This window comes from Thermobia domestica, chromosome 17 (genome assembly GCF_964235325.1).
Source record: "Thermobia domestica chromosome 17, izTheDome1.hap1.1, whole genome shotgun sequence".
NCBI lineage: Eukaryota > Metazoa > Arthropoda > Insecta > Zygentoma > Lepismatidae > Thermobia > Thermobia domestica.
Genome location: NC_137470.1, coordinates 179060373 through 179086628, shown reverse-complemented (window position 1 = coordinate 179086628; position 26256 = coordinate 179060373). Strand labels below are relative to the sequence as shown.

Below are 26256 nucleotides of genomic sequence, written 5' to 3'. Positions count from 1 at the left end.
TAAAGGAGACGGTGATGATGAGAGATGAGTGAAATGGTGGAAGGAAGATAGTGGGAGGAAACGGGAGAACCCCGAGAAAACCCACGAGCACGGTGTTTGTCCACCACAAAGTTCACTTGGCGGGAGGGATTAAACTGAGTTTAAAATAAATTATATCTAAGAAATACATAAATTGTATTTTTTTTTGTATTAATCTACAACATAATGAGTAACTGCGGTTTGAGGGGGCAACAAAAATTTAGGTGGGACCTTGTCTGCTAGCCCATCTTGACTGTGAGACTGCTTCAGATTGAAAATTTAAAGCAATAATATAAGTAGGTATGCAATAATTACAAATTTGGATGGAAATAATCTACTTTTATTGATTATTCTCGTTTTTTAGTGATTATTCCTCAATAACATGTCCAATGGGGACATGCAACCCCTAGGGGCACTCAGCATGCACTCTCGAGCTTCGCTCTAAAAAAAAAGTGTTCTCAAAACAAAACGAAAAGGGCTTCACCCTATTTCTAATGCTTAAAATTCTATTTCCCATAGGGGGAGAGCGTTAGAGTGGTAGAGCGTTCACCTCCGGTTCTTGGGGTCCCTGGTTCGATCCCAGCTCGTGCCGTGTGGACTTTGTGGTGGACAAACATCGTTCTCGTGGGTTTTCTCGAGGTTCTCCCGTTTCATCCCACTTTCTTCATTTCACCATTTCACTCATATCTCATCATCACCGTCTCCTTTAGCTTAACCGGCATAACCGTGGGACGTAAAACTTAAGGATTTCATTTCATTTTCTATTTCCTATTGTTTGCAATAAGAATTCGCCCGCCAATTGCTCTTCTTATTTTAAGTCTATGGGCATCTATTTTTTCGGCGATTATTCCTCAAAGCATGTCCGATCTGGGCATGCTATCCCTTACGATACTCTGCGCGTGCTCTCAAATTACCATGTCTAATTTGGTGAACGATTAAGGCATCTCAGAGATCTAGTTTTAAGATGATTATTCCTCAATAGTATGTCCAATCAGGACATGCAATCCATTATGACACCCAGCACGGGCTCTCGAATCATCATATCAAATTTGATTAAAGGTAGGTCAGGCATCTTGGAGGAGTCTCTGGATAACAGAAGGCCTAAGTCGAGTAAAAAGGAGCTTCGCTCGCTCGCTTCAATAATAGTGATTATTCCGTTTATTTGTTGACGTGCTTAAAATTGGCTACAAAGGGATCAGTTTAAAATCAACAATGCTAGAATTACACTTTGTAAATGCTACTCTGTGAAAGCAAACATGCCTGAATAGTGAATGAGTCACGAAATATATTTTCAAAGGTCACATCTAAATCTCCTTGCTCTCATTAGTATTGAGCATTTAATTTAATTTGCAATTTTCAAATTTCTTCAAAGGCCTGGGCCGCTCCGTTGGTCTAGTGGCTAGCGCATGTGTCTTTGGTGAGATATGAGAAGATGGATATTTTAAGCTCTTGAAATGGGCTTCCTATCGATACCTTAGAGATAAAAATAGAATCCAAATGACCAAAAGTGAACTTTATTTTCTTGTACCTGTACACTACCACAGCCTTCTATATATGTACCATAGAGAAGGCTGGAACATAGATAAGGCTGTGGCACTACACGTGCCACATTCTCTTCTGTTATTCCAAATGGCGGTTATAAGATTTATCTCAGGATCCTTCAATTACGTAAATAATATATTTGCACTCACCCCTTTTGGCAAAGTCAAGGGCCGTCTCTTTCCCGATGCCTGAGTTAGCTCCTGTGATTATAGTTGTCTTTCCATCCAAACGGGCATCGGAACTCCATTGGCTACCCCAGAAGAACATCTTACGTGGAAGTTCTTTAAAAAAATAAATAAAAAGAGTTTACAATTAGAAAATCCATGATTTTTTTTAAATACATGAAAACCACTAGCACAACATGCTGAGAATCCAAATTTTATATTCTTGAGACCTTTGTTAAGAACATCCAGGTGTTTGAGAAACTGCAATATATACGAGGAGAATTTGAAAGGTTTCCGGAATAACGTATCTCACATTTGTAGGCATGTTAGTTTTAAAACATCAGATATAAATAATCCATTATATAATATTCTAAATGAAAATAAACTTAATAAATTGAATATTATAATCTTTAAATAATGATTTAAAATCTTGTGTAACTTGCCACTATATGTAATATTTGAAGTGTAAGATTGAAATCTATGTAAAAACTGGATTTATAAAATCTAAAATAACCAAAATAGGTAACAAAACTATTAGGAATTGGCTATAGGCACCGAAATGAAAATTAAATGAAATCCTTCAGTTTAACGTACCACGATTATATCTGTTCGTCTAAGGGAGGCGGACGACTAAGACAAGTCAATGATGATGGACGAATTGGTGGAATGAGAACGTGGAAGAAAAAGGGAGTACCCCTAGAAAAATCACGGAACATTTTCATCACAAACTTGTTTGACCTGTTGTCTGAACGACCCACATAACTTCCGGAGGTGTTTTTCTGTTTCGCCTATTTTTGTTCCACCTACTAACCTCATAGCAATATTTATCAAGATTTCTATGTTATCAACAGTGTAGGCGAAACAGAGATTCCTGTTTCGACTACTAAGACGAAAGGATATTTTTGAGTTTGGATTTTTCTTGGAAATTTTGTTTTTAATGGGGATTCAGTTATTTAGTAAAATAATTTAATATTACAAATGCATCAAGAGTAGCGATTTTGAAAACAATTACAATACGAACGAAAAAATGGGGATACGTACTTTCACTTTTACCAAAAATCATCCTAGCTAATAGAAACAAATATTGCGCTCTGATTGGCGTTCCATTGGGGAGAGAACAAAGGATAACCTCCTAATATGTCTACTTTTAAATCGAAACGTTTAATGAGCCACTGCGAATATACTGTATAACGTGTGTGTTAGTCTTGTGTTGAACTTTGCGTGTGTCATATAAATGTGGAAGCTAAGAAATTTCAAAGTTTTTTTTTCCTGAGCCCATACCGCATATATATATTTTTTTTAAATTAAAGATACAACTGTCTTATGAGTGTTCTGTGAGATCATTTTTTGTAACAAGTGCCTTCATCCTCACATATATGTCGAACTTCGTTAACACTAAGCGTGGAGGCAAGCTGTTTGAATATGAAGGTTATATATATCGAATTACTAGGCGTAATGGTGAGAAGACTTATATGAAATATACACTTGGATGCAAACCTACTGTTGTTCTTCTTGAAGATGAGCCCACAAAATCGTTAGGTATAGGGGAGACCGGGGCACGTTTTCTATAGGTGCACGTTATCCAACTGGCTTTAGTTCTCAAAGAATCCGGTAGATCGCTCCTGCGGGTGGACTGGCTGAAGCAGCAATGCTTGGCACGCCATGTACGCAAGTTTCAGTTGAGTAGCTGTGTTGACGTAGGCAGGAGATCTAGTGAAGTCTTTTTTTTTTCGAAAATGAGTAAAGTAGCATGTCTGCATTAAAACTTAAAATAAATGTACTAGTGTTAAACGTACTGCTTTGACATTGCATGTACTAAAGTTTTTGTTCTTCCTTTACGTAATGATGTGTTTGTTTTGCAAATAATATACACCATTGCTCGTCAAGGATATGTTAAAGTTCAAAAATGGCGATGGGGCAGGTTTTCCAACAACATACGAGGCACGTATTCCAATATTTTTTCGGTCTTAGTCAGTATCTCTAATTTTAGTAGGACTATAACAAATGCATGTAGGGCTTACTCTGTAAACAAATCTTCGAAATAACAATGTATGGTACAGAATACGTAGCCCTTGACCAGACACGCAGCCAGGCGGGCTGTAAGAAAGCAAAGATTTTTCTGTGATGACACTTTTTTTTTTTTTTTTTTTGCAAAAATGACGTTCGAACAACCCCCTCGAAATATCGAAGCTGCTGTGGCTCTGTCCCTTCCACCCAAAAATTACTGAATACGTACTTGCCATTGACCACATAGTCTATTGTGTAAGAAATCTTAATTCGAGTGATGTGAACATGATGAAGATTGTTTATGCACTTATTGCTTTGAACCTTTCCCCAACTCTCAGGCAAAGTGGGTGAGGTGCACAAAATGCAACAACGGGAAACACGAAAACTGTACAAAGGGAGATGTATTTTTTGCTTGCGTTCATTGTGATTCAGACAATGATGACTTTTGTTAACTTGTTGATTAGGACTACCATAACCCCACTTCTGTATACTGTTTAAGCAATAAATAAAAGGTACATTAAAAGCAACGATTTATTACCTGTCTTAGTATGTGAAGTAGTTGGAGCACTTGCCCCTGTATGGTTTTAGTGGATTTGCCAACTTGCCCCACATACGGGGCACATTTTCCAACGTCACATGATCACACTTAACCATTGTTAATGAAACTCAATATTCTTTTTGTGAAAAAAATACCTGTTCCACTTCGTTCATAAAGGCATAAGAAATATAATGATATGCTGTTTACCTCTAAATGGGTTTCAGACAAAATACCACACATGCAATTAAAAAATGTTGGCAAATGTGCCCCGGTCTCCCCTACATTCGTAGGTCTCCCCTATGAGCCGCAAAGAATGTCAATTAAAGCAAGACGTTTAGTGGATAAAATGAGGAATAGGGTAATCGAGGATAAAATTCAACCACTTCCAAAGATTTACAGGTACTTTCATTTCTTTGTTGTAAGGTATAACACAGTGGCATTTACTGTTTTCTTTTTTAACTTAATTTCACGGCGGGCGTTGTTACTTTTGCGGTGCCAACCACAGACTTTCGTAGCATAATAAGCACACAGTTGGTTTGTCAGATTTCACCAACGAATAGTTTAATCGCCAAGCAGAAGAGTGAAGAAAATGTCATAGTCACCCTTCTCACTAATCAACGAACGTAAAAATTTCGTTACTGAATTCTCTATGTCTGTCTGTCCGTCTGTCTGTTATTTGCGATTTCTCAGTTTTGAACCCTGCATTAGCTACAGCGTAAAACACTATTACAGAAAGTGATTATTATTATTATTATTATTATTTTTGAGTCACTCTTAATATTCCCGAAATATTGGCCAAAAAATGGCCGACTTCCAGAGATTTAAAGAGAGATCTCGGGAACCGTAAGTCGTAGAGAGATGATATTAGTGTTGATCAATACCTAAGAGAATGGTGAAATTTGGTACCAAATAGTAACCGGTGGCCATTATACAACTAGTCGCCACCAATTAATATCGGTACCAAAATGTTTAGCATCATCTTAGGTATTGATTAATCTCTCTATGAATTACGGTTCTCGTCATATTGGCCAAACTATAGCTGATTTCCAGATATTTAAGGAGCCATATCTCTGGAACCATAAGCTATAGAGAGATCATATTAGTGTTGATCAATACCTAATAAGGGTGGTAAATATTCTGGTACCAAATAGTAACCGGTGGCTACTGGCCAACTGGCTACCGTTCACCTTATATTGGCCAAAAAAGTTCGAATTTCATTAGATTTAAGGAGCCATATCTCGGAAACTGTAAGTCATGGAGAGATGATATTTTGCGAGAAACCGAACAAAGTGCGGATAGAAAGATTTACTTTTACATCTAGGAACGATCACATTTAACCCTCTCGATCCATCTCGCCATTCTTTTTAAAGTTCGTTCTAACAATGCTCTTGGAGCATTCTCAACTGGTTTTTATTGTATTGTATGAAATATTAACAAACGTCACATAAAAAAGTTATAATATTTAAAAGGTAACTTCATACAAATGTAAACTATATATTAATTGAAGTTTATCTACTTAAATTACGTTATAGGGAGGTAATTGCTCAATCCGAATTAAGTGAAAAAGTGGCTGCTGCTTTGCCAACATTTAATCGTGATAGGTATAAACAGACAAGGACAGACTTTCCATTTCATCTTAGTTATTTTAAGTTTCTGTTATAGAGTTACAAGATAATTCAAATATATCTTTTTTGCACTGTTGTAATTATTTCGTTATTTATTTTGTTTTAGAGTATTGTGGAATCACTTCGACAGCGAAGCGGCAGGAACGACTAATAGTGTTGAGGGATGGCATTCAAAACTGAATAGAAAATTGTCTCATGATCATCCCAATATATTTACATTGTTGGAGTCATTAAAGGAAGGACAACGGAAGAATGAAAGTCTAATGTTCTTGCTGGAGGTAACGAACGGGCCAAAAGTGCAGAAATTGAAGTATAAATAAAATATTTCAGTTTAACGTCCCACGACTATGCCCTTTAGGTTAAGGGAGACAATGATTAAAGGAAGAAAATGATGATAGAATAATTGGTGGAATGAGAAAGTGGAAGGAAACGGGAGTACCCCACAAAAACCCATGGGCACGATGTTGTCCACCATAAACTTACTTGGCTGTGGATCGAACCAATGACCCCACCCACCAGAGATAAGCGCCTGTACCACGGAGCCACCGTGTATTCCCTCGAAATTGAAGTACAAACTCTTAGATCAGAGAATTAATCCTTTGAATGAGAAATTAAAATCTAGAGCTAAAGGTTTAATGGACTACGTTGATGCTATATCTTATTGCATACACTTAGAAAACTGGTTATGAGTGTATGACAGAAAAAAAAGTACAAATAAATGAACATGTACAATGGCATAGCTCTTCTCTATTTTTCATTTCTTTTAACCCTATTCACTTAGTTTTATTTCAGGCTAAAACGTTTTTTATTTTCTTTTGGTGACGTATTAAATCAGTATCCTGGATTCATATAAAGCTACAATTCCGAAGAAAAATCCTCAACTCAACAATTTCTTTTGTCTTAACAGTAGGCGAAACAAGAATAGGCAAAACAGGAATTCCTGTTTCACCTACAATCCTGATAACGAAGAGATTTGATAAATATTGCAAGAGGCTAGTAGGCGAAACAGGAATAGGCAAAACAGGAAGGAATCCTTCCGGATTCAAAAGTTCAAGAGAAATTTGGGCATTATATAGATTTTTTTTAAAAGAAATGAAAAGCCGGTAATCAATCTGGGTCCTCTTAATGGATCCTACAAAATAACACACGCCCTTGCTTAGATACTTTTTTTTGAATTATTAAAATATAAATCTACACTTAAATTACTAAAATATGAAGGTAGCGAGAGAGTGGTGACTACAGTATTTATGTAAGAAGGAGGTACTAAAACATAGAATAAGTCAATATTTGCCACTCGGTCTCAGAATGTCTTCAGTTTTTGTAGTCTTAAGTAAGACAGTATCATTAAGCTTAATAGATACATATTACCAAAGATGGTAATAAAAATATTATCACGCTGTTCGTAGTTGGCAATTTGATGTACCTTGATCATTATCGGAAGCATTAATCAACGTCATACGACTTGTTCATTTTCTTTTCACGGTTCGTTTATCTTGTTAATTCTATGAGACCTGTGTAATACATGACATTATTGCACGCGAAAGTAATGTATTTCTTTTGTAAAAGGTTGCCACTAACTTTGAACATAATACTTTGATGTCAAGTATCAAAGAACGTACGAAGAAGGTGTATGAAACAAACTGTAAAGAAAGTAAAGTTTTATTTATTTATTTACTAGCAGCGTTCACCCCGCTTCGCTGCGGTCACCCCGGAACGCAATAAACTTTGTTACTTAGATAATTTTTACTTTTTCGCTTTCAAGTGATATGATAAAAACCATAGAAGATTGCAGTAAATCTTAACATTATATCGCCTGTCATTTATGTTAACCCGCCCCGCTTCTCTGCGGTCATCCCGGTGCTGGCATATTGTAAAAGTGTCTGTAAAAATAAGCAAATCAATTAAAAAATTTTAAACAGAAGATTCAAGCTATTTTCCGCTGTATATCGCCTGTCATTTATGTTAACCCGCCGAGTGACACGGTCATGCGGGTTGCATATAAATATGTTTATTTTTACCTATGATGAACTAATAACAAAGGATTTGTACGTTATGGACACTTGAATGGTCAATTATCTCAAGACACTGGTAATTAAAAATTAAAGTGATATGATAAAAACCATCTAGGGTCCAAATCCTAATAACCCCCCAAAAATGAAAGAAATTGGTTCAGCCGTATTAGCGTGATGAGCGGACAAAGGATTTTGTACGTTCTCTTTTATATATATAGATAGATTTTTGGATCAAAAGATCCAATATATTTCAGGCAAAAGTTTTCTTGTGGGCCTTATATCTGGAGAATTACATATAGTGTAGCCAATCCCAAACTATCACTTAACTCAATATGATGTGCTGATTCCGTAGAAAATACGCAATCTTGATTTAAGGTCGTTCAAAAAGTTTGTGACCCCTGATCTAAAAACTAATTATTGGCCAAGATCACAATCTTTTAATGCATCTTTTGATCATTCCTAAAATTCTTGGCCAAGATCGCAATCTTTTAATCCATTTTTTGGGATAATTCCTAAAATTCTTGTTCTAAAAAAATTACCAACTTTACCAATATTTACCAAATTTTGCAGTTAAATTCTAACATGAAATATCCAGAGGCCGGGCTACTTCAGATGGAAAGTAATTTAGTAAAAAAGTACCCAAAGGGTCCGTAAACCCCACTAAAAACTGAAAGAAATCATATTCAATATGAAAAAGGCGTAGGGAGAACAAATGTACCAAATGTCCTATATTCTGTTGCATATATTGAAATTCCAGAACTTACGTGCACTCATATCGCATACCTATACTTGTCTTCTTGTAAGAACATAATTTGATAATGATTTTGCAGGGTAATTTTAATACTGACACTATGTGTATAATCGAGAAGTGTATACTTGTGGTAAATTTCATAGGAAAAAGAATTGTAAATACGAAAATTATAATGAATAAAACAAAATATTGCTAAATGAACAAGAAAGTTTTATTTTTGTTTTATTGTTCTTATTTACTGCTCTTTTGACATGAAATTTGCCACTAACATGTATTTGCCAATTATACACATACTAATATTGTAAGAAATATCGGACGAATTCGTTATCAAATTATATTCCAACAACAACACATTTATAGACATGAGACAATAATTTTGGACATTAGTATACCTCCCAACAGTATTATTATTATTATAGATATTGGTTATTCTAAAGTTAAACCACGATGAGCTGGTTCCTGGTGGAGTTAGAACTAAAAGTTTAAATTGCAATAATAAGCAATTGTTTTGTCAAATGCAGAAGGCATTAGCTAAAACACATTAATAATAATAATAATAATAATAATAATAATAATAATAATAATGATGATGATGATGATAATAATAATAATAATAATAATAATAATAATAATAATAATAATAATAATAAATCTGTTAAAAATAATTGATTCAAGATACACTAACAAGAATTTTAGGAATGATACAAGAAAAAACGGATAAAAATAGTGCAATCTCGACTATGAAGTTTAGGTATGATAAAAAAAATGTATCAGGATATTACAATCGGACCAGTAATTAGTTTTTGAATCAGGGGCCACACAATTTTCGAACGGACCTTAAATCAAGTTTTAGTATTTTTTATGGAATAATCATATCATACTGTGTTAAGCGATAGTTTGGATTTGGCTACGCTATATATAGTTCTCCAGATATAAGGCATACAAGAAAATTTTTGACTGACCATATTGGATCTTTTGATTCAAAAAGAAGATAATTTCTTTATGGAGTAAAATGATGAGAAATGCTAACCAAAAGAGTAATTTTCATACTACAAGCTTGAAATAAGCTTGCATCATAGGTGGGCGTGGGGTGCCGGTGGTTTAGTGGTACAGCGTTTAACTCTCGAGTCCCTGGTTCGATCCACGTCCGAGTAAGTTTGTGATGAACAACGTCGCGTCTGTGAATTTTTAGGGGTTACTCCCGCATTCTCATTCCACCAATTCTTGCTTCAATCATTCCTAATCATCATCTTAAAGAGCATAACCGAGAAACTTTAAACAGAAAAATTAATTTTATTTCATGTTTCTACATCATAGATCTACAATAAGCTTGTTAAGTGGCAACTTGTTTCCTTAAACTACCCTTAATGTAAGTTTGTGTAATTGTCATTATAAGCTAAGAGGCAAATTTATATCCCTGTGTTGATAAAGTTACACCGTAGTTGTTAAAACTTTTTTTCCCGCTTTCTGGAAAGTAATCGGTAGAGAAAATAAAATTTATTAATGAAATTGTTAGAAAACGGAAGTATTACTAGATAAAATGTAAAATCAAATTTCCAAACAATTGTAAATATGAGAAATAATTTATATATTCAGTTTAGTTAATGTAGCATTTTTTTCTCTCTCTCTGAAGTTTTCAGACGTGATTGTTACTTCAAATACAATACGCGTACGAATGTACAATATTACGTAGCTAATTTTGAAATTGGGGCTGCGGGTGCTCAGTGGTAGAGCGTTCACCTCTGCTGCTTGCGGTCCCGGGTTCGATCCCTGCCCCCGTCAAGTGAACTTTGTGGTGGATAAACACCGTGTGCGTGGGTTTTCTCGGGGTTCTCTCGCTTCTTCCCACTTTCTTCATTTCATTCATTGCTCATCATCACCGTCTCCTTTAGCCTAATCGGCATATCGTGGGACGTAAAACTCAAAGATTTCGTTCCACTTCATTGTCATTTTCGAATTTTGAAATTAGTACTTCAGTTTATTACGAAACGGGGAAAGCTAATTGTTCTTTTGAAGAAGATACAGATCTTATAAATTAATTGAAAACACCCAGAGTCTGAGTTGACTAAGGTCAGGGAAGGCTACTGCAGCGACAAGCTGTTGAAGTCGGTAGAGGAGTGGATTAACTCAGCCTGCTACCCTGGTAATGCAGAGTGGGCTGCAGAATGAGTCAAAGCATCACGGACGCCGTACCAATGTATTTTATCTAATATTCTTTTTTAAGTTGCAATTAAAGTGTCACAAAAGTTTTAGGATTAGTGTTTAGAGTTCTGGAATTTCTGCACAATGGCCATACTAGCCCTTCATATAATATGAGTGATGACGTCCCTCGGCGATGACACTAACAGGGGAAAGGGAAAGGACGAAAGGACTGGGGAAGGAAGGAATTGGCCTCCGACCTGTACGTTACGTACCATCCCGGCATTTGCCTGGTGTGAATGAGGAAAACCCAGGAAAACCTCATTCAGGACGGCTGGCCTGAAAATGTTTTTTTACACTTTTCCGACCGATTGTCCCCACCGGCATTCGAACCTGGGACCGCTCGCACAAAAAGCGAGAGCGTTAGCGATTACGCTATGCGGGGCCATGCCACAATAGTTTTAAATCGGTAGATTGTCTGGATGCTAGCGCCCTCTATTAGTGTCATGCATGCAAATGATAGCGCAAGTTGTGACATCTACTAGTGTGAGTATTTACTAATAAATGTTACCGTGACGTACTGAGACTTTTCTTGTATAAAATTAGAATTTACATCTAGTAACATAGTTTGATAACACGTGGCTAATACATTCATATCTTGTGGAATTTCATTACAATCACTTATTGACTTCACTCCTTTAAAATAGTTCAAATAATCATTACATTAAATCAATTTACCGTGTTTATCTTTTACTCATTTAAGATCGTTTATAAATAAACCCAGACAGCAATTTAAACTTGCTGCAAGTTGCCACAAACTTGCTGTTACAGGTCAATTAGCTTGCCGCAAGCTATACCATGCAAACCAATTAGCTTGCTGCAAGCTTGTGGCAAGCTAGTTAGTTACATCTGGGCAAGGCTTGCGGCAAGTTTGTCTTCACAAGTTAAACACAACTCAAATTATCTCAAACGCAAGCCAAGTAAAAGCGTATTCTCATTAATGGCAAGCTTTATTAAGCTTATTGCAAAGACAAACATACGCCAAACAAGTTACATGGAAGCTTGCAGTAAGCGAATGTAGATAAAACAGTGTGAAATCCGTACAATTTAACAGTCTGACTAAATCTATGCTAAAATATATTATCCCCTCATCTGCCCAATTATTGAAGCAAATGCACAACCATGAAAACATCCAAATCTCCGATCCGCTTCTGCAAAACATCTAAATAAGCATAATAGTTATGGTTTAGTTGTGACAAGCCACGCCCCTTTGCTTCTTACAAATATCTAATATGTTGCTGTATTAGCCGCGACTACTTGAAATTTCTACCTTTTTATATAAAAACACAGAAAAATGTTTATGCTTTAAACACAGCGTTCAGATAAAGTTTATACTGTAAGTTAAACTTGAAGTTTGTATTAAAATATCTGCAACAGTTCTGTATTCTTTCGCGAAATAAGTAGGCTCAAATCTGCTGCTATCTATCTTCACATTTATGCTTTATACATAAATACTACAATTCGTTAAACCTCATGGTTACCGAAATATGAGGAAATAAAGAGCGACATTATAGGTACGTAGGACTAGAGTACTAGACGGCACAATTAAAAAAATAATTAAGTTTGTCCTTTATTCAAGCTGAATGCTAACAAGACACTAACAACGCGGACACTACCTTGTCACCGAAAGTTAAGAGATCAGCGTCACGTGGTTTTTGAGAACAACTGAAAATGGAACGCGCGCTGGCATTTTACTTCAATCTAAAGAAAAGCGTCTCGCAAGTGAAGCGTGGGTTGCCCGCACTACAGTTTGCGCTAAGCAGAAATAAGCTTTTGTGTATAAGCCAAAGCGAAATAAAATCAAATAAAAGCGACAGGCAAGCTTGCGGCAAGCAAACATGCTGTCTGGGAAGGATGTCCCATAAAAAACGTAACTTTTGAAATGTCAGTCATTTCTGTTTTAGTAAGTTGGCAGCACTGAACGTTACACGTTTTTTCACCTGTTGTCTTTGTGGTTAGAATGAAGCGCTGAATAGCACATGATCATCATCTGTTTTCTGTACGAGTAGGAATAGAGTGCTTCACGACGGAACAGCATGTTATTATAGTGAAAACTTTTTACAAATGTGGTGAATGTTGTGAATTCCTACCCGTACAAAAAGCATATAACGATCATGCGCTATTTGGCGCTCCATTCTAACCACAAAGACAACAGATGAAAATCGTGTAACGTTCAGTGCTGCCAACTTACTAAAAGAGAAATGTCACTCATTTCAAAAGTTTTTTTCTGTAGGGAAGGACCAATTCTTTGAAAAATCAGATTGTATAAAGTTTGCAGCCTGTTTGTGTTACTCCGTACTTTAAATACCATTCAAGCAGAGTGATTCGAGCAACTGCTCAATCAAATTACATTATATTGACGAAGTTTGTCTGTTAATACTAACCAATACTTTATCTTATCCAATGCTTTAGTAAAACATATCACCTCTTCTTTGGTGTTATCTGTTTGCTATAACATTCTTAATCTCTAGTTCGTGATATCCCTGGTTTAATCTCAGATCGAGCACAGTGGGCTTTGTGCTCGGTAAAGGCCATGTGCGTGGTTTCCTCGGAGTTCTTCTGTTTCCTCATCATTCTCATCGTCACCTTCCATGGATGCCCGAAGAAAGTTTTCTAGAGGGGGCTCAAATCGCTGGTTGCTATATTACGTTTGGCATTTTTTTTAATTTGTATTAAGAAAATCTTCAGAAATTTAATACATTTTTGTGAGCCAGGGGGGCTCGGGCCCCACCCTGCCCTCCCCTTCGGGCACCCATATCACCCTCTTTTTAAGCCCAGCTGGTCGAAGACTTGGACTTACAATTGAAATATTTAATTTCATTGACAAAGTAACAAATATGAAGGGACCTTATTTCTGATTTGGAACTCGTACACTCGAAATTGAGAACATTATAGAATAAAGCCACCATTTTAATAATTCATTTCTGTGCTTATCCAGTGTGACTGAGGGGGAAACTATGAAAAATTTTACATCCAGATGGTCGAATACGGAATACAAACACTGCGTCGACTAACACAAACGCAGAACAATAGTACAAACCGTTCATTGTCTCTCTGTTTACAAGTAAATAGTTAATCTAATGTACAAACAAGTTATATCTATTATAGTGCTCGCAAGTAGTCGTGAAGCTTGACCTAGATCTACCAATCTCACAATCTAATAGAACGCGAAATTGTCCCGGTTGTCAACACCACAATTTTGCCAATGTGGTTTCTCGCACTATACGGAGAACATTCCTGAGAGTACAGTGTTGTTGGATTGATGCTAAATTTTATTTTGCTTATCTTTGTTGTTGTTGTTTAATATTTTTGTTAATATTATTGTTACCGTTTAATTCGAACAATGTTACTGTTCGTGTTATAATTTTTTAAGTGTTTTTCCCCATCAGGAAGTCGCGGTTGGAAAGAGGGATTGCCGCCGTCGACAGTGGCGGGCCGCCGGAGGCAACCGACACCCGTCCGCAGCGGCACGACGATCTACTTGTTCAAAGTTGTCTACCTTTTGCCGAGGCGGCAAGCGGTCGAAAATCGTAAAATAAAATGCCCTTTGCCGAGTGTTGCCGACCGTCAGAGTCGGCAAAACAGTCGGAAAGGCCCCTTTCCGCCTCTCTGCCGACTCCTTATGCCGACTCCTTATGACGGCTGCTTCGGCGCATTTAATGCTCATTTCCGGCTGTTTGCCGACTGCTCGGCAAGGCAACTATTAGTCGCGGTCGAAAATCGCGCTGAAAGATGCCGGCGTCCGGCGCCGGCAATCCTACCGCGGCATCTGGTCGGCATGAACTAATTGTCCGACTGTAGGCGGCAGAATCCTGATGGGGTTATGTCGCTCGTTCGCCTTGTCTTTTAAGTTATTCAACATTGTTGGTGCATTCTGCTGTCTCAAGTTTCCTCAATTGTGCGTTTGGAAGAAGTTCCACGAATCATACCGAATTTTGTCGATGCATCGCACGTAAGGGTATGCAGTTCTATGATTAGTGTAGAGCCAAGGCTTCACGAGTCTTCGCAGTCACTATAGCTATCTCGATTTGATTGTAGTTATTTGCTCAACAAATGATACTACTGTGGAGCAAACTTAAGTTAATTGGCATTTAAAGGCAATTAAATGTACAAGTTTGTTATAAATTTATATTGACACGTGTATGTCACTTTCAAATTTCTGAATGCCATTTGCAAATAATTTGCTCTTACTTTCAATTTACATTTTTGTTCTGCACGGTTCTTGTTAATAAGCAAGGAGAAGCACCGCATAATAACAAAATATACCAGCCTTTCCGACAAAGGCTTGTTATCTACGTTAAGAGAGTAATTTCTATGCGTTGTAACTAAAGGTGATAATTAGTTAAGCACTTAACTTTATTGGTGGTCCTTGATAATCTTTCAGTGCTTGAAAGCTAAGATATACTGTAATAGTGAACGCTTCACCGAAGCTGACAGTAGATGTGTGCATCTATTGTTTTCGTTAGAGCAAGGAAACATATTGTTATGAAGAACTCTTGCAGTCACCGAAGTGTGAATACGGTAGAGTAGAGACTACATAAGTAAGTAATCTTAAGGCATAACGTTGGATGATTTGCTACTGTCGGTTGTGCAAAGTTTCAATGGCTGTACGAGGCAGACTAGAAAAGAAAAACGGGTGCACATTTTCAACTAATTAATTTTTAGAAGCGTGATTTGTGTAGCGTTGAAGTCACTTTAATTAAATGATGAAACTTAATGGGTTCATCGTCTTTATCCGTTCGTACTCTGCAATCTTTCAAACTCAAGAGCGATTCAAGAAGACAAGCTCTGATTTTTATGTTCAGGTAGTTCAAGGATCATATGCGTGCACCTGCTGAGAGTACATCACAGTACCGCCTATTAATATTACAGTTGCACCAATAGATTTGAGGACAGGTACAGAAAAGTAAATTATGATTTTACACAGGGCCGACCCTAGGCAAACTTTGTCTCCCTGTGCAATGTCATTTTTTGCCGCCCCTTCCCGTTTCTCCAGAAAAAAAACAAACAAACAAATCTTAAAAACCACAATTTTAAACACGGTACCCCATCATGAACAACAAAGGGGAGGGTAACTGCACTCGCAGTCAGAAAGGTCTAGATATAACAAATACAATCTCGTTGTACGTATGTATATATATAATCTGTTATGTTAATGAAAGATAAAGCAAATACACCTACAAAGGAAAGATGGTAATCTTTCTTATCGAATGGAATATCGAGCTTCAGTCTCAATATTTCGATTAGTAATTTCAGTCTAACTAGCTCTTTTATCATTATTTCTTAATTTTCCTCTACATCTGTTAAAAATTTTAAAACAAATTTGTTTCCACCTTCAGTGATAATGAACTTGTTTGTGACAAAGTCAAGACTAGTTTTCATATCAAGACTGTGATAATGTACTAAATGGAACAGGTGTTCGCTACTGTCCGATGCTTGAGTTCTTGTATTTGGCAATAAATCAAGTAAGTCATGCGGGATTTGTTTGATCATTTGCTTTAGCACGTTCCATGTGACGTTAAACTAAGCGATTTAAACATGATTTATGAATGTAGTGTTCAAGTGCAAGGTCAGCTTCGTAAATTTAACTACCATCATCATGAAGTATGTTTCCAACAACAAAATATATATATATATATATATATATATATATATATATATATATATATATATATATATATATATATATATATATATATATATATATATATATATATTAAATTATATAGTTATGACAGATTTTGCCGCCCCTCGAAACTCCTCCGTGCAAATGCACTTGTGGCAAGTATGGAAGAACTGACCCTGATTTTACACTCGGATAGCTTAAAACAAAGAGATGTCCTGGGTATTGTTTTCCATAATAGCGTCACCTGGGACTATATAAATTGCCAAGATAATAAATATGTATTCCAATAATAAGTAAACAGCTCAGGTAAACATTTCCCGTTCCAAATTCGCCCAGACTATCCACAAAGACGCTGCGAGTAAAAGTTTTGCAGAGCATCTCTTTCCAACTAAAATAATAATAATAATAATAATAATAATAATAATAATAATAATAATAATAATAATAATAGTAATAATAATAATAATAATAATAATAATAATAATAATAATAATAATAATAATAATAATAATAAAATGCTTTAACAATAAATGATTTTTAATGTTTGAACAAAAATATGTCCTTATTCTTGGAACTAGGTACACAAACAGTGAAATGTAGGAACGTTAAAGCAAATATGAGCTAATTGCTAGAACAGCGGGTAGAGATTGAAATTAATTGTGTCAACAGTAACTTTGTCGGATAAATAACTGCATTGAGACCTTACTGATAATGAAAATATTTTCCTGTTAGCATGTAAAGAAATTGATAAGGAATTTAAAATAGATTAGATAAGCTGAATCCGTGCGAATTGCGGACGTTCAAGTTGCGGACGCTGCTCCTATATGTTAAAATCATTCCCAGTTGCGGACGCACAGGTGTTGTTTGGAATTTCCATACCTCAAATACGATGCAACCAGACTTGTTAGTCCCAATTGCGGACGCATGCAGGAGATGAGGTAAGATCTATTGATAACAAGCAGCAACGTTGCCACATTTTTCATTTCATTACATTTACTACCCTGCCACGATATAAAGAATTCAAATCTGTCAGTATACGAGAATCTATAATTATAAAGCTATGTAATATTAGAGATATTGCTAATTACTAGTTTATCCATTAATTACATATGAAATACATGTAAATTACATCAGAATTCCTGTAATTATTTTGCAGATTTGTGAATTATTTAATTTCATTTATCCCAGCAAATTGTTAGTGAGGGAAAGTTTCGTAGATGCTAGCCCAAAATAACACTTCCATTTTTATTCCTCCTGTCGAATAAGAAGTTATTTAAATTTATTAGTTTTGCATGATAATTTACTTAATTACTTGTTTTGAAGTTACTTAATTCCTTGTTTTAGAAGTCATTACCAAAAGCTTGTAGTTATTTTTTAAAAAGACCACTTAATTTATGATTATTATTATTACATTTGAAAATCACGTTTCAGTGGTTTTAATGAATCTTCGGGATGAGCTCTATCTAATTAACAAGAATTATAAAAATGGGAGCGTTTTGGATAGAATCATACTATAAAGTTAGTATGCATAGCCGCGTCGTTCATCTCTTTGGGTTATGTTTTGTTCAAAAGGAAACATATTTCAGAGGTTCTCCTATTCGTGTTAGTGGATTTTTTTTAACGTCACATTTCCGGAGGCACTATTTTTTTCTTCCATGTTTTTTTTCTACTTTACGTGTAGAATGAGCCTATAGTTGAAGTTATTACGTTGTGTGTTGTTCAGTTTTTCATGGAAATGAACCTTTCCACTAAATTTCGTTTTATTACTCTCCTTTTATTATTCACCATAAGATTTTAGGCTAGAAGTTTGCGTGCAATTACGTTGAGAAATGGATCTTCTTATGAATCTTTGTAATAAATTTTCCTCGGACGCTAAATATTCCACGTCGATGGGCGTGTGCGAAACGGTCGATTATGATTAAATATTTAATCAACTAATATTCTGCAAACTACAAACTTTTGGTAATGACTTCTAAAACAAGGATTTAAGTAATTTCAAAACAAGTAATTAAGTAAATTATCATGCAACACTAATAAATTTAAATAACTTCTCTTTCGACAGGAGGAATAAAAATGGAAGTGTCACTTGGGCTTGGATCTACGACAAATCCAAAAGTTGCAGAGGGCGAATGTCAGCGAAAGACAATGTTGTGCTCTGGGTTTCACAACATTCGTGTCTACCGGACGTTGCAGTAGCTGAAGTAAAGAAGAAAATATCCAGCGCAAAGAAGCGAGTCCGGGAAGAAGATCAACCTATTTGGAAAATATATAAAGAAGAGTTCGCTGATTTATATGACCAAGGCTATGATTTGGTGGCTAACGTGCAGCAGTATTCTTCTTTAAAATCTTGTCTCTACCGCTGCAGGAATCAATCAGGAAACACATCGTGGAAAACAGCTCAGGATATTGAACTTTCTTCTGATATTCTTCATTTTCGAGATGGATTCAATTTTCTTCTTTTAGAGGATGCAGGCGAAGACAGGATACTGGCATTTGCTAGCAGAAATGGAAGAAATGTCCTTACTAGTTGTAAAGTGTTTTTTATGGATGGAACATTCTAAACGTGCAGCAAACAGTTTGACAAGCTTTATACAGTGCATGCCGACATTGGTAGCAGCGGTGAAGAAACCAATATTGTTCCGATTGTGTTTGCTCTTCTGCCAAGCAAAAGACAGCAAATATACGAGAGCCTTTTCGCAGGAATTAAGGGACAAGTCCCTGAGTGGAAACCGGAATGGATAATGGTTGATTTCGAAGAGTCATCCATAAACGCATTGCGGTATGTATTTCCAGAAGCGCACGTTAAAGGATGCAATGTAGCTTTGTATAAATACTGTATATAAGGGGTTTGTTTAAATATTGTATATAATTCACTACCTGAAAAAGGACAACTGCAAGCTCATTCTCATATAGGCATAATATTCAACAGTGGCTATTCTCCTGCAATTTGTAAACACACCAGTGCCAATAGTTTCAACATTGACACTGTCAGTCCTAAGTCTGGTTAAGTGTAAAGGGAAGTTGCATAGAGGGTATGAAATCCTGTATGTGGGGGTGGTTCCCATCTTATTTTTTGAAATAAAATTCTCCTCACTAAAAATTTGTGAGGAGAATTTTATTTCGACATTGTAAAAAGGCTAAGGCCCCTGAAAAAGTCAAGTCCCTAAAAGAACTTACTAGCTACACCCCTGAATGAATCTCTTTTCAGCAAATTGTATTCTTGCAACAAAAAGTCCTTCTCGTTGTGAGGGCAGGGTAGTAAATGTATGAAATGAAAAATGTGGCAACGTTGCTGCTTGTTATCAATATATCTTACCTCTTTTCCCGCACGCGTCCGCAATTGGGACTAACAATTCAAGTTGCTTCGTAATCGAGTCATGGAAATTCCAAGCAACACCTGTGCGTCCGCAACTGGGAAAGATTTTAACAGATAAGAGCAGCGTCCACAACTGGGAAGAACCCAGATAAGCTACATCACAATCCAATAATAGTATAGTGGGTTGGGGGAACACTGAACAATTTCATGGTAATTTACCTTATAAGCAAACAGTTCGCAACGAATGGAAGAAACTTTACATGGAATCGAAACCCCAATATGTTGTTCAACACTTGGTGCAAGCACTGCGCGATATCTGGTATAGAATGGATGCTACGTGCGTGGAAATGAACACGTGTGTTATGTTCAGAGTCACCCACGATCGAGAGGTGAAACTGAACAAGGGAGGGGGTGACACTGAAAATTAAAGAAAAGCGCTAAAAATATGCAGAAATACTAAACGTATATATTTTATGGAAGAATAATCTGCTTGTATGATCTGTCCAATAAGAACAAAGGAAGAGATTTACTAAAGTCAAAACAAAATCAATAATATATCTACTGTGTATTAAAACTCCTTGGGGAACGTAGACAATGCTGAACTGTGCTCACGCACTGGTTCTGCATCGTCCACAGATAAAAAGTACATTGTCACCAGTGCTCACACAGACTATGCGGTACCAACGGCTGCATCTTGAAAATTGGATCCAGTTACCTATTGCAGATAACCCAGGACAGAGAAATGAAAGCGCTTGCAGCATTACATCACGTAATTAACGAAACATTTTCTCCTTTCTCGGCGCATGTCACGAACACTGCATTTGAACAACCTTTGTCTGCCACAACATGCTTTGGTTTATTGTTGAAAGAAAGGTCAGTCTCTTCCACATTGTAGATTTGTTCCGGATAGTTGATCAAGCCAGTGCCTTATATGGTTTGATGCAGGAGATCAAAATATTCTGTGACAACTTCCTTGTTGAAATCTTTTGCTCTTGTAAGAGATAGCTGTTTCAGGGTTCGTAATAGTAATTCAGAGTTTCGTTTGAGAAACAATCGAAGCTAATCTTTCCCCGCCGATCGCGTCTCCCTGTTGAAAAGATGTTTCAGTGTTTTCTCTTCAGCGTAGTCAAATGCGTCTCTTCTTACATTTTGCAGTGTTATAGGGAAAGCTTTCCGTGCCACATTGAGCAACAAGTTTGCCATTTCGTCTTCCTCTTCTTTTCCAAACCCGGGCTGACCTCCTTGTGACCTCCTACTGATAGATTTCAACAGCAAGAGTAACGTGCTCTTGGGTATCTCGTATTTCTCGGCAACCTGGCAGAGAGACAGTTTTTTTTTTAATTTCCTCGAAGGCTTGCGCCATTGTTTGCTCATTCCATCGTTCGTATTTTGTGCCATTCTTTTCTCTCTTGTAGTCTCTGGGCAGCTGTAATGAAACCTGAAACCCTGAAAAAGCACTGTATACAAATTGTTCGGTTACTATTCGGTTCAAAATCTCTTGTCGTCGCGAATTCTGTCGAGGAATTTGAAGCTTAAAATATATAAAACGATAATCATGCCTGTTGTTCTGTATGGTTGTGAAACTTGGTCGCTTACTCTGAGGGAAGAACATAGACTGAAAGTATTTGAGAACAGGATCCTGAGAAGAATATTCGGACCCAAGAGGAACGAGAATGGGGAATGGCGGAAGCTTCATAACGAGGAACTACATAGTTTATACGGTTTACCCAACATTGTTAGGGTCGTCAAGTCTAGGAGGCTTAGGTGGGCAGGTCATGTAGCTAGAATGGAAGAAAGTAGAAACGCTTTCAAAGTCTTGACTGGTAGACCCATAGGAAAACGACCATTAGGAAGACCTAGGCGCAGATGGGAGGACAATATTAAGATGGATCTCGCAGAGATAGGAATACAAAGTAGAAACTGGATGCAATTAGCTAAGGATAGAAGTCAGTGGAGAGCTTTTGTGAACGCGGCACTGAACCTCCGGGTTCCATAGGCCATAGAGTTAGTTAGTTAGTTATACAAATTGTTCAGTAAAAACATCGTAACAGCAATACAAAGCTGTGTTCAGTGTTACCCCATCAAATCTGTTCAGAGTAGCCCCACAACGCAGGTTGTCGGTTACGTGTTCGTAATTTTTCACAGATGGCAGCACCATCAGCAGGTAGCAGTCAGGCATGACTAAATCCCCGCCAAACTTTCATGCATCAACAACGTGGTTCTGCGCTTTCTCTCATAGAAATTACACACTATGTACTAGAGACCTGCACGGGCCGGGCTTGGGCGGGCCGACACTGTTATTTCTTTGGGCCGGGCCGGGCTTGTGCTGGCCGACACTGATTTCTCTTCAGGTCGGGCCGGGCTGGGGCCGATCAATTGTAATTCTTTAATAATTGAAATGAAATTAGAGTTTTATGTCCCACGATTATGCCGGTCAGGCTAAAGGAGACGGTGATGATGAGTAATGAATGAAATGGTGGAATGAAGAAAGTGGAAGAAAGTGGAAGGAAACAGGAGAACCCCGAGGAAACCCACACACGCGGTGTTTGTCCACCACAAAGTTTACTTGGCGGGGGCTCGGATCGAACCCGGGACCCCAAGCACCAGAGGTGAACGCTCTACCACTGAGCCACCGTGGCCCCCTCTTTAATAATTATTGACTTTCATTAAACGACAATTGGAATAAAGCCAAACGTTGAAGAAGTGTGTCCGTGAAAAATGTTACAAAGAATGCAATAGCTATTTTCAGTTTGTGTTGCTTAGTGGCTCCCTTTCACTATAGAGGATTGCAGGCATTATGCGGTAAATTGAGCTCTGACCTTAACCTTCACTGAACTCAAAATATAAAAAGAATGGGTGGGAATATTTTGCCTGTCGCTAAACAATATTGCCATCTTCACTTTATGCTAAAAATCAATTAAGTTAGATTTTTGTTACAGGAAATGGAGTTTTTGTTCTCTCGATGACAGGCAAAGTTCTAGGAAGCAATGGTACCATTCCGAAGGCAAGCGTCAGGTTGTGAACCAAAGTTTAGAAAATGGTTCTGAGGGTTAAGTAAATTTAGTACTAAATTTTGAGAATGATTCGGGCTCGAGCTAATTTAAAAAAAAATTATCGGGCCGGGGTCGGGCCAAAAACTTTTAAAATTTATCGGGCCTGGGCCGGGCTTGGGCCAAGAATTTTGAAAAACTTATCGGGCCGGGCCGGGCTAGGGCCGAAAATCTACAAAACTTTTCGGGCCCGGGCTGGGCCGGGCCTAGGTACGTTCGGGCTAGATTGGGCTCGGGCCGAAAAATTCGACCCGTGCAGGTCTCCACTAAATACACAAGGTCTCAGGCTACAGTATGGCTTTTTTATTACTTGATCCTTACATTTGTGTTTGTCTCTTTCGCTTTCCTCTCCAAAACAAAAGTGAGTTCCTCACGTCGCACGAATATTTAGCTCACCACACAAACGTCTTCCAATTCCACTACTTTCTACCAAACTCAAGGTGGTGGTTTTTGGAAACAAATGACAAACGTTAATATGCTCAGAGTCGCCCGCCGTTCAGAGTACCCCCACTCCACTCTATATTCGGAAAATCAACAAAAACTTTGTAAACAATAAGAACAACGTACTTCTGATAACTCAATACACACGTGCACTTCCTGCAAATTACAAGCATATTTACGATCGCCGGAAAACTGTCTTCAATATTCGGGTGGACGGGTAAGACCGGTTTTTTTTTTTTTTGCGATGTTCAAATTTTATGAAGTCGAAAAACAATGCTGTAGAGGATCAAGGGACCAGAGTTGTTTTCAACATTGGATTTCGGGCAAATTTGAGGCTTATTTTGGGGTGGGAGGAATGAGACTCATATTACCGTAGATGAATCTCATTTCTCAGGTGTACCTGTTGTATATTAGATGTTAGGCGATGTAGGTGAAGTGGAAGTCGGACACAAGTCATTACCCCCTCCCCCCAAAAAAACATTCCAAATCGGATTATTTTGGGAAGACAGTGAACACAGTTCCAAAATTGGGAGGACATGTCCCCCTCTCCCCTCTCCCGGGATTTTCGCCATTGATATATACAAGGAAAAAAGTACAATATAAAAGTGGAAATTATTTCGTCTGAAGCAGTAATAGTGAACTAAAAGTGCCTACAAAACCGGAAGGTTCTAAGCAATTTGCCGTCCCGTGTAATAACATAATTTACCTTCCCTTCTTTCGTACAGAGAACACGTCTCAAAAGCCATGATTCTAAGTATGTTACCTAGAGTAGTCCCTAATACTCCCGAATTTAGTGCAAAGGTTCGATTCCCAGTGGGGACACTCAGTCGGAAAGGTGTAACAGCATTTTCAGGCCAGTCATCTTGAGTGAGGCTTTTCCTAGTTTTCCCCAATTCCCACTAGAGAAATGCCGGGATTGTACCTAACATTATAGTCCCAGTCAACTTCCTTCCTTACTCATTTCTTTCTTCTTCTCCAATTCCCACGGCAGTGTGATCACCGAGAGACGTCAGCCCTCATATGAGTGACAGGCTACCACACTGAGAAAAAACACTGTAGGTGGCATACTTAAAAAGGCGTTACATGCGTAATTCCTGTAGTTTTTGGACTTAATGTACAGCAGACGTATAACTGAAAACGCATGTTTTATAATACTTTTTGTATAAGTGTTCCATCTATACGTACTTTCTGTATGAAACAATGTAGGCGGTCAGGATCTCACATACAAATGAACGTATATAACATATAGCTGACGAAGGTAACATAAGTATATGCATGCGATATACGGAAAACTGTTAGATGTCAGACATTCTGCAACGGTATGATGTAACGTATAAGGGCAGTGCATATATAGCATATGGATAACGTATGCTCCATACTGATTTCTGTAGTAATCAAGAGGATTCCGTATATTTGTACAATATACCGCTGTTCGGAGAACGGATTTTTCTCAGTGTATAGCCATAGATGTCGAAAGCCCAGAAATCTAATAATTTAATTTTTAATCTAAGTATGTTATCCTATCATAATTGTAATTTTATTAGTGAAAACATAGAAATCACTGAATAATAATAATAATAATAATAATAATAATAATAATAATAATAATAATAATAATAATAATAATAATAATAACTGTAATAATAACTGCATAGGTATGTATACAGTTTCACTATTTTTTTTTCTACTATTACAGCTGCATGGAAATGAAATCTATTCTTTGTGTCACATATTTGCGTGAGCCACCGTACCCCCTTCATTTAATCCTAAACATCAAGATTCGAACATGGAAAAAATACTCGTATGATTACGTCATTATGACATTTCGTAACCAATCGCTGGTAATTTCACTTGTACAGTTGGATAAGGTCAGAGGGATATAATTGCTCTATGTTTACATTAGGATCATTGTTTCACTGAAGCATGTATAAATTTTCTTAGTCGTCACTTCTTTCATGGAGTATTCATTATCACTTCAATTGTGGGTTCATTAAAAGTTTACAATTGCAGACCTCGGGGAAAGAGGTGCTAAGTCAAGAAATGGTCAAGTATAAGTTTAACAGCAGAAGTATGTAGTCTGAAAGGTGTAGTTTGTATGGACTAAATCAAATAGTAAGAAGATCAGTCACTAAGAAATTTAATGCTAAAGATTTCGCCTACAAGGAAAGAAGGAGGTAAATCAGTGCAAAAAAGGGCAATTGTGTAAAGTTATTAAAAAAAAAAAAGACTTGTCTCCTTTTTCCCGTGTAGTCCTTAAATAATTTCATTTTTTCTTGTTTGTGATTTTTTTGTAAATTATATCCTTAACCGAAGATACGATTTCTTAATAAAATAAAATATTGGAGAACTGCTGGCCGTAATCAGAACCACGCTGTAATTTTACAATGTTGTGTTTCGATACTTGCAATATATATATTTCATGTTATTATTCATTTAGAAAATTGTAAGTAGACCCAAGGGTGCCGATCCTGGGGGGCCAAGGGGGCCCGGGCCATCAAAGCTTATGTGGGCCCCCGTATTGTATTTATGAATATACAATATTTGGTATAATTTGAATGCAATTTGTCTTAAAATCCTCATATGTGTCTTCTGCATTTGAATTCCGCTCCCCAAATTTACAGAGAAATCGGCGCCCTTGAGTAGACCCAGGGGTGACAATCCTCCGCAAGGGCTTCAGTACTTTCCCAAATTTATAGTTTTTCCACCAAATTTACTATTCCTTGCCCAGATTTATCCGTCTGGCTTCAAAACTTACCAATCTTAAGTTGGATTGTGCAATTTCCAATTAAATATTATGTCCTCCCCAAATAATCTCATGAGCACAACCTGTTCCCAACCCCCATGTGGGTATCCCTGAATAAATCCTAAGTATACTGCGAACTATATTTAAAGCAGGGGGTATGGTGGTTCAATGGTAGAGGGCTTACCTTTGGGGCGTAGGTTCTCAAGTTCCATCCCCAGACAACT

General features: G+C 37.2%; 1 protein-coding gene across 2 annotated transcripts in view; it reads right to left on the bottom strand.

Moving 5' to 3' along the window:
• Nucleotides 1–26256, bottom strand: part of LOC145674520 (retinol dehydrogenase 11-like) — a 180577-nt gene that overhangs the window by 42400 nt on the left and 111921 nt on the right. For both annotated transcript variants that reach the window (XM_081744674.1, XM_081744675.1), the window contains exon 2: nucleotides 1710–1841. In XM_081744674.1, coding sequence (XP_081600800.1) covers nucleotides 1710–1841 — 132 coding nt within the window. The remainder of the gene's footprint in view (nucleotides 1–1709; nucleotides 1842–26256) is intronic.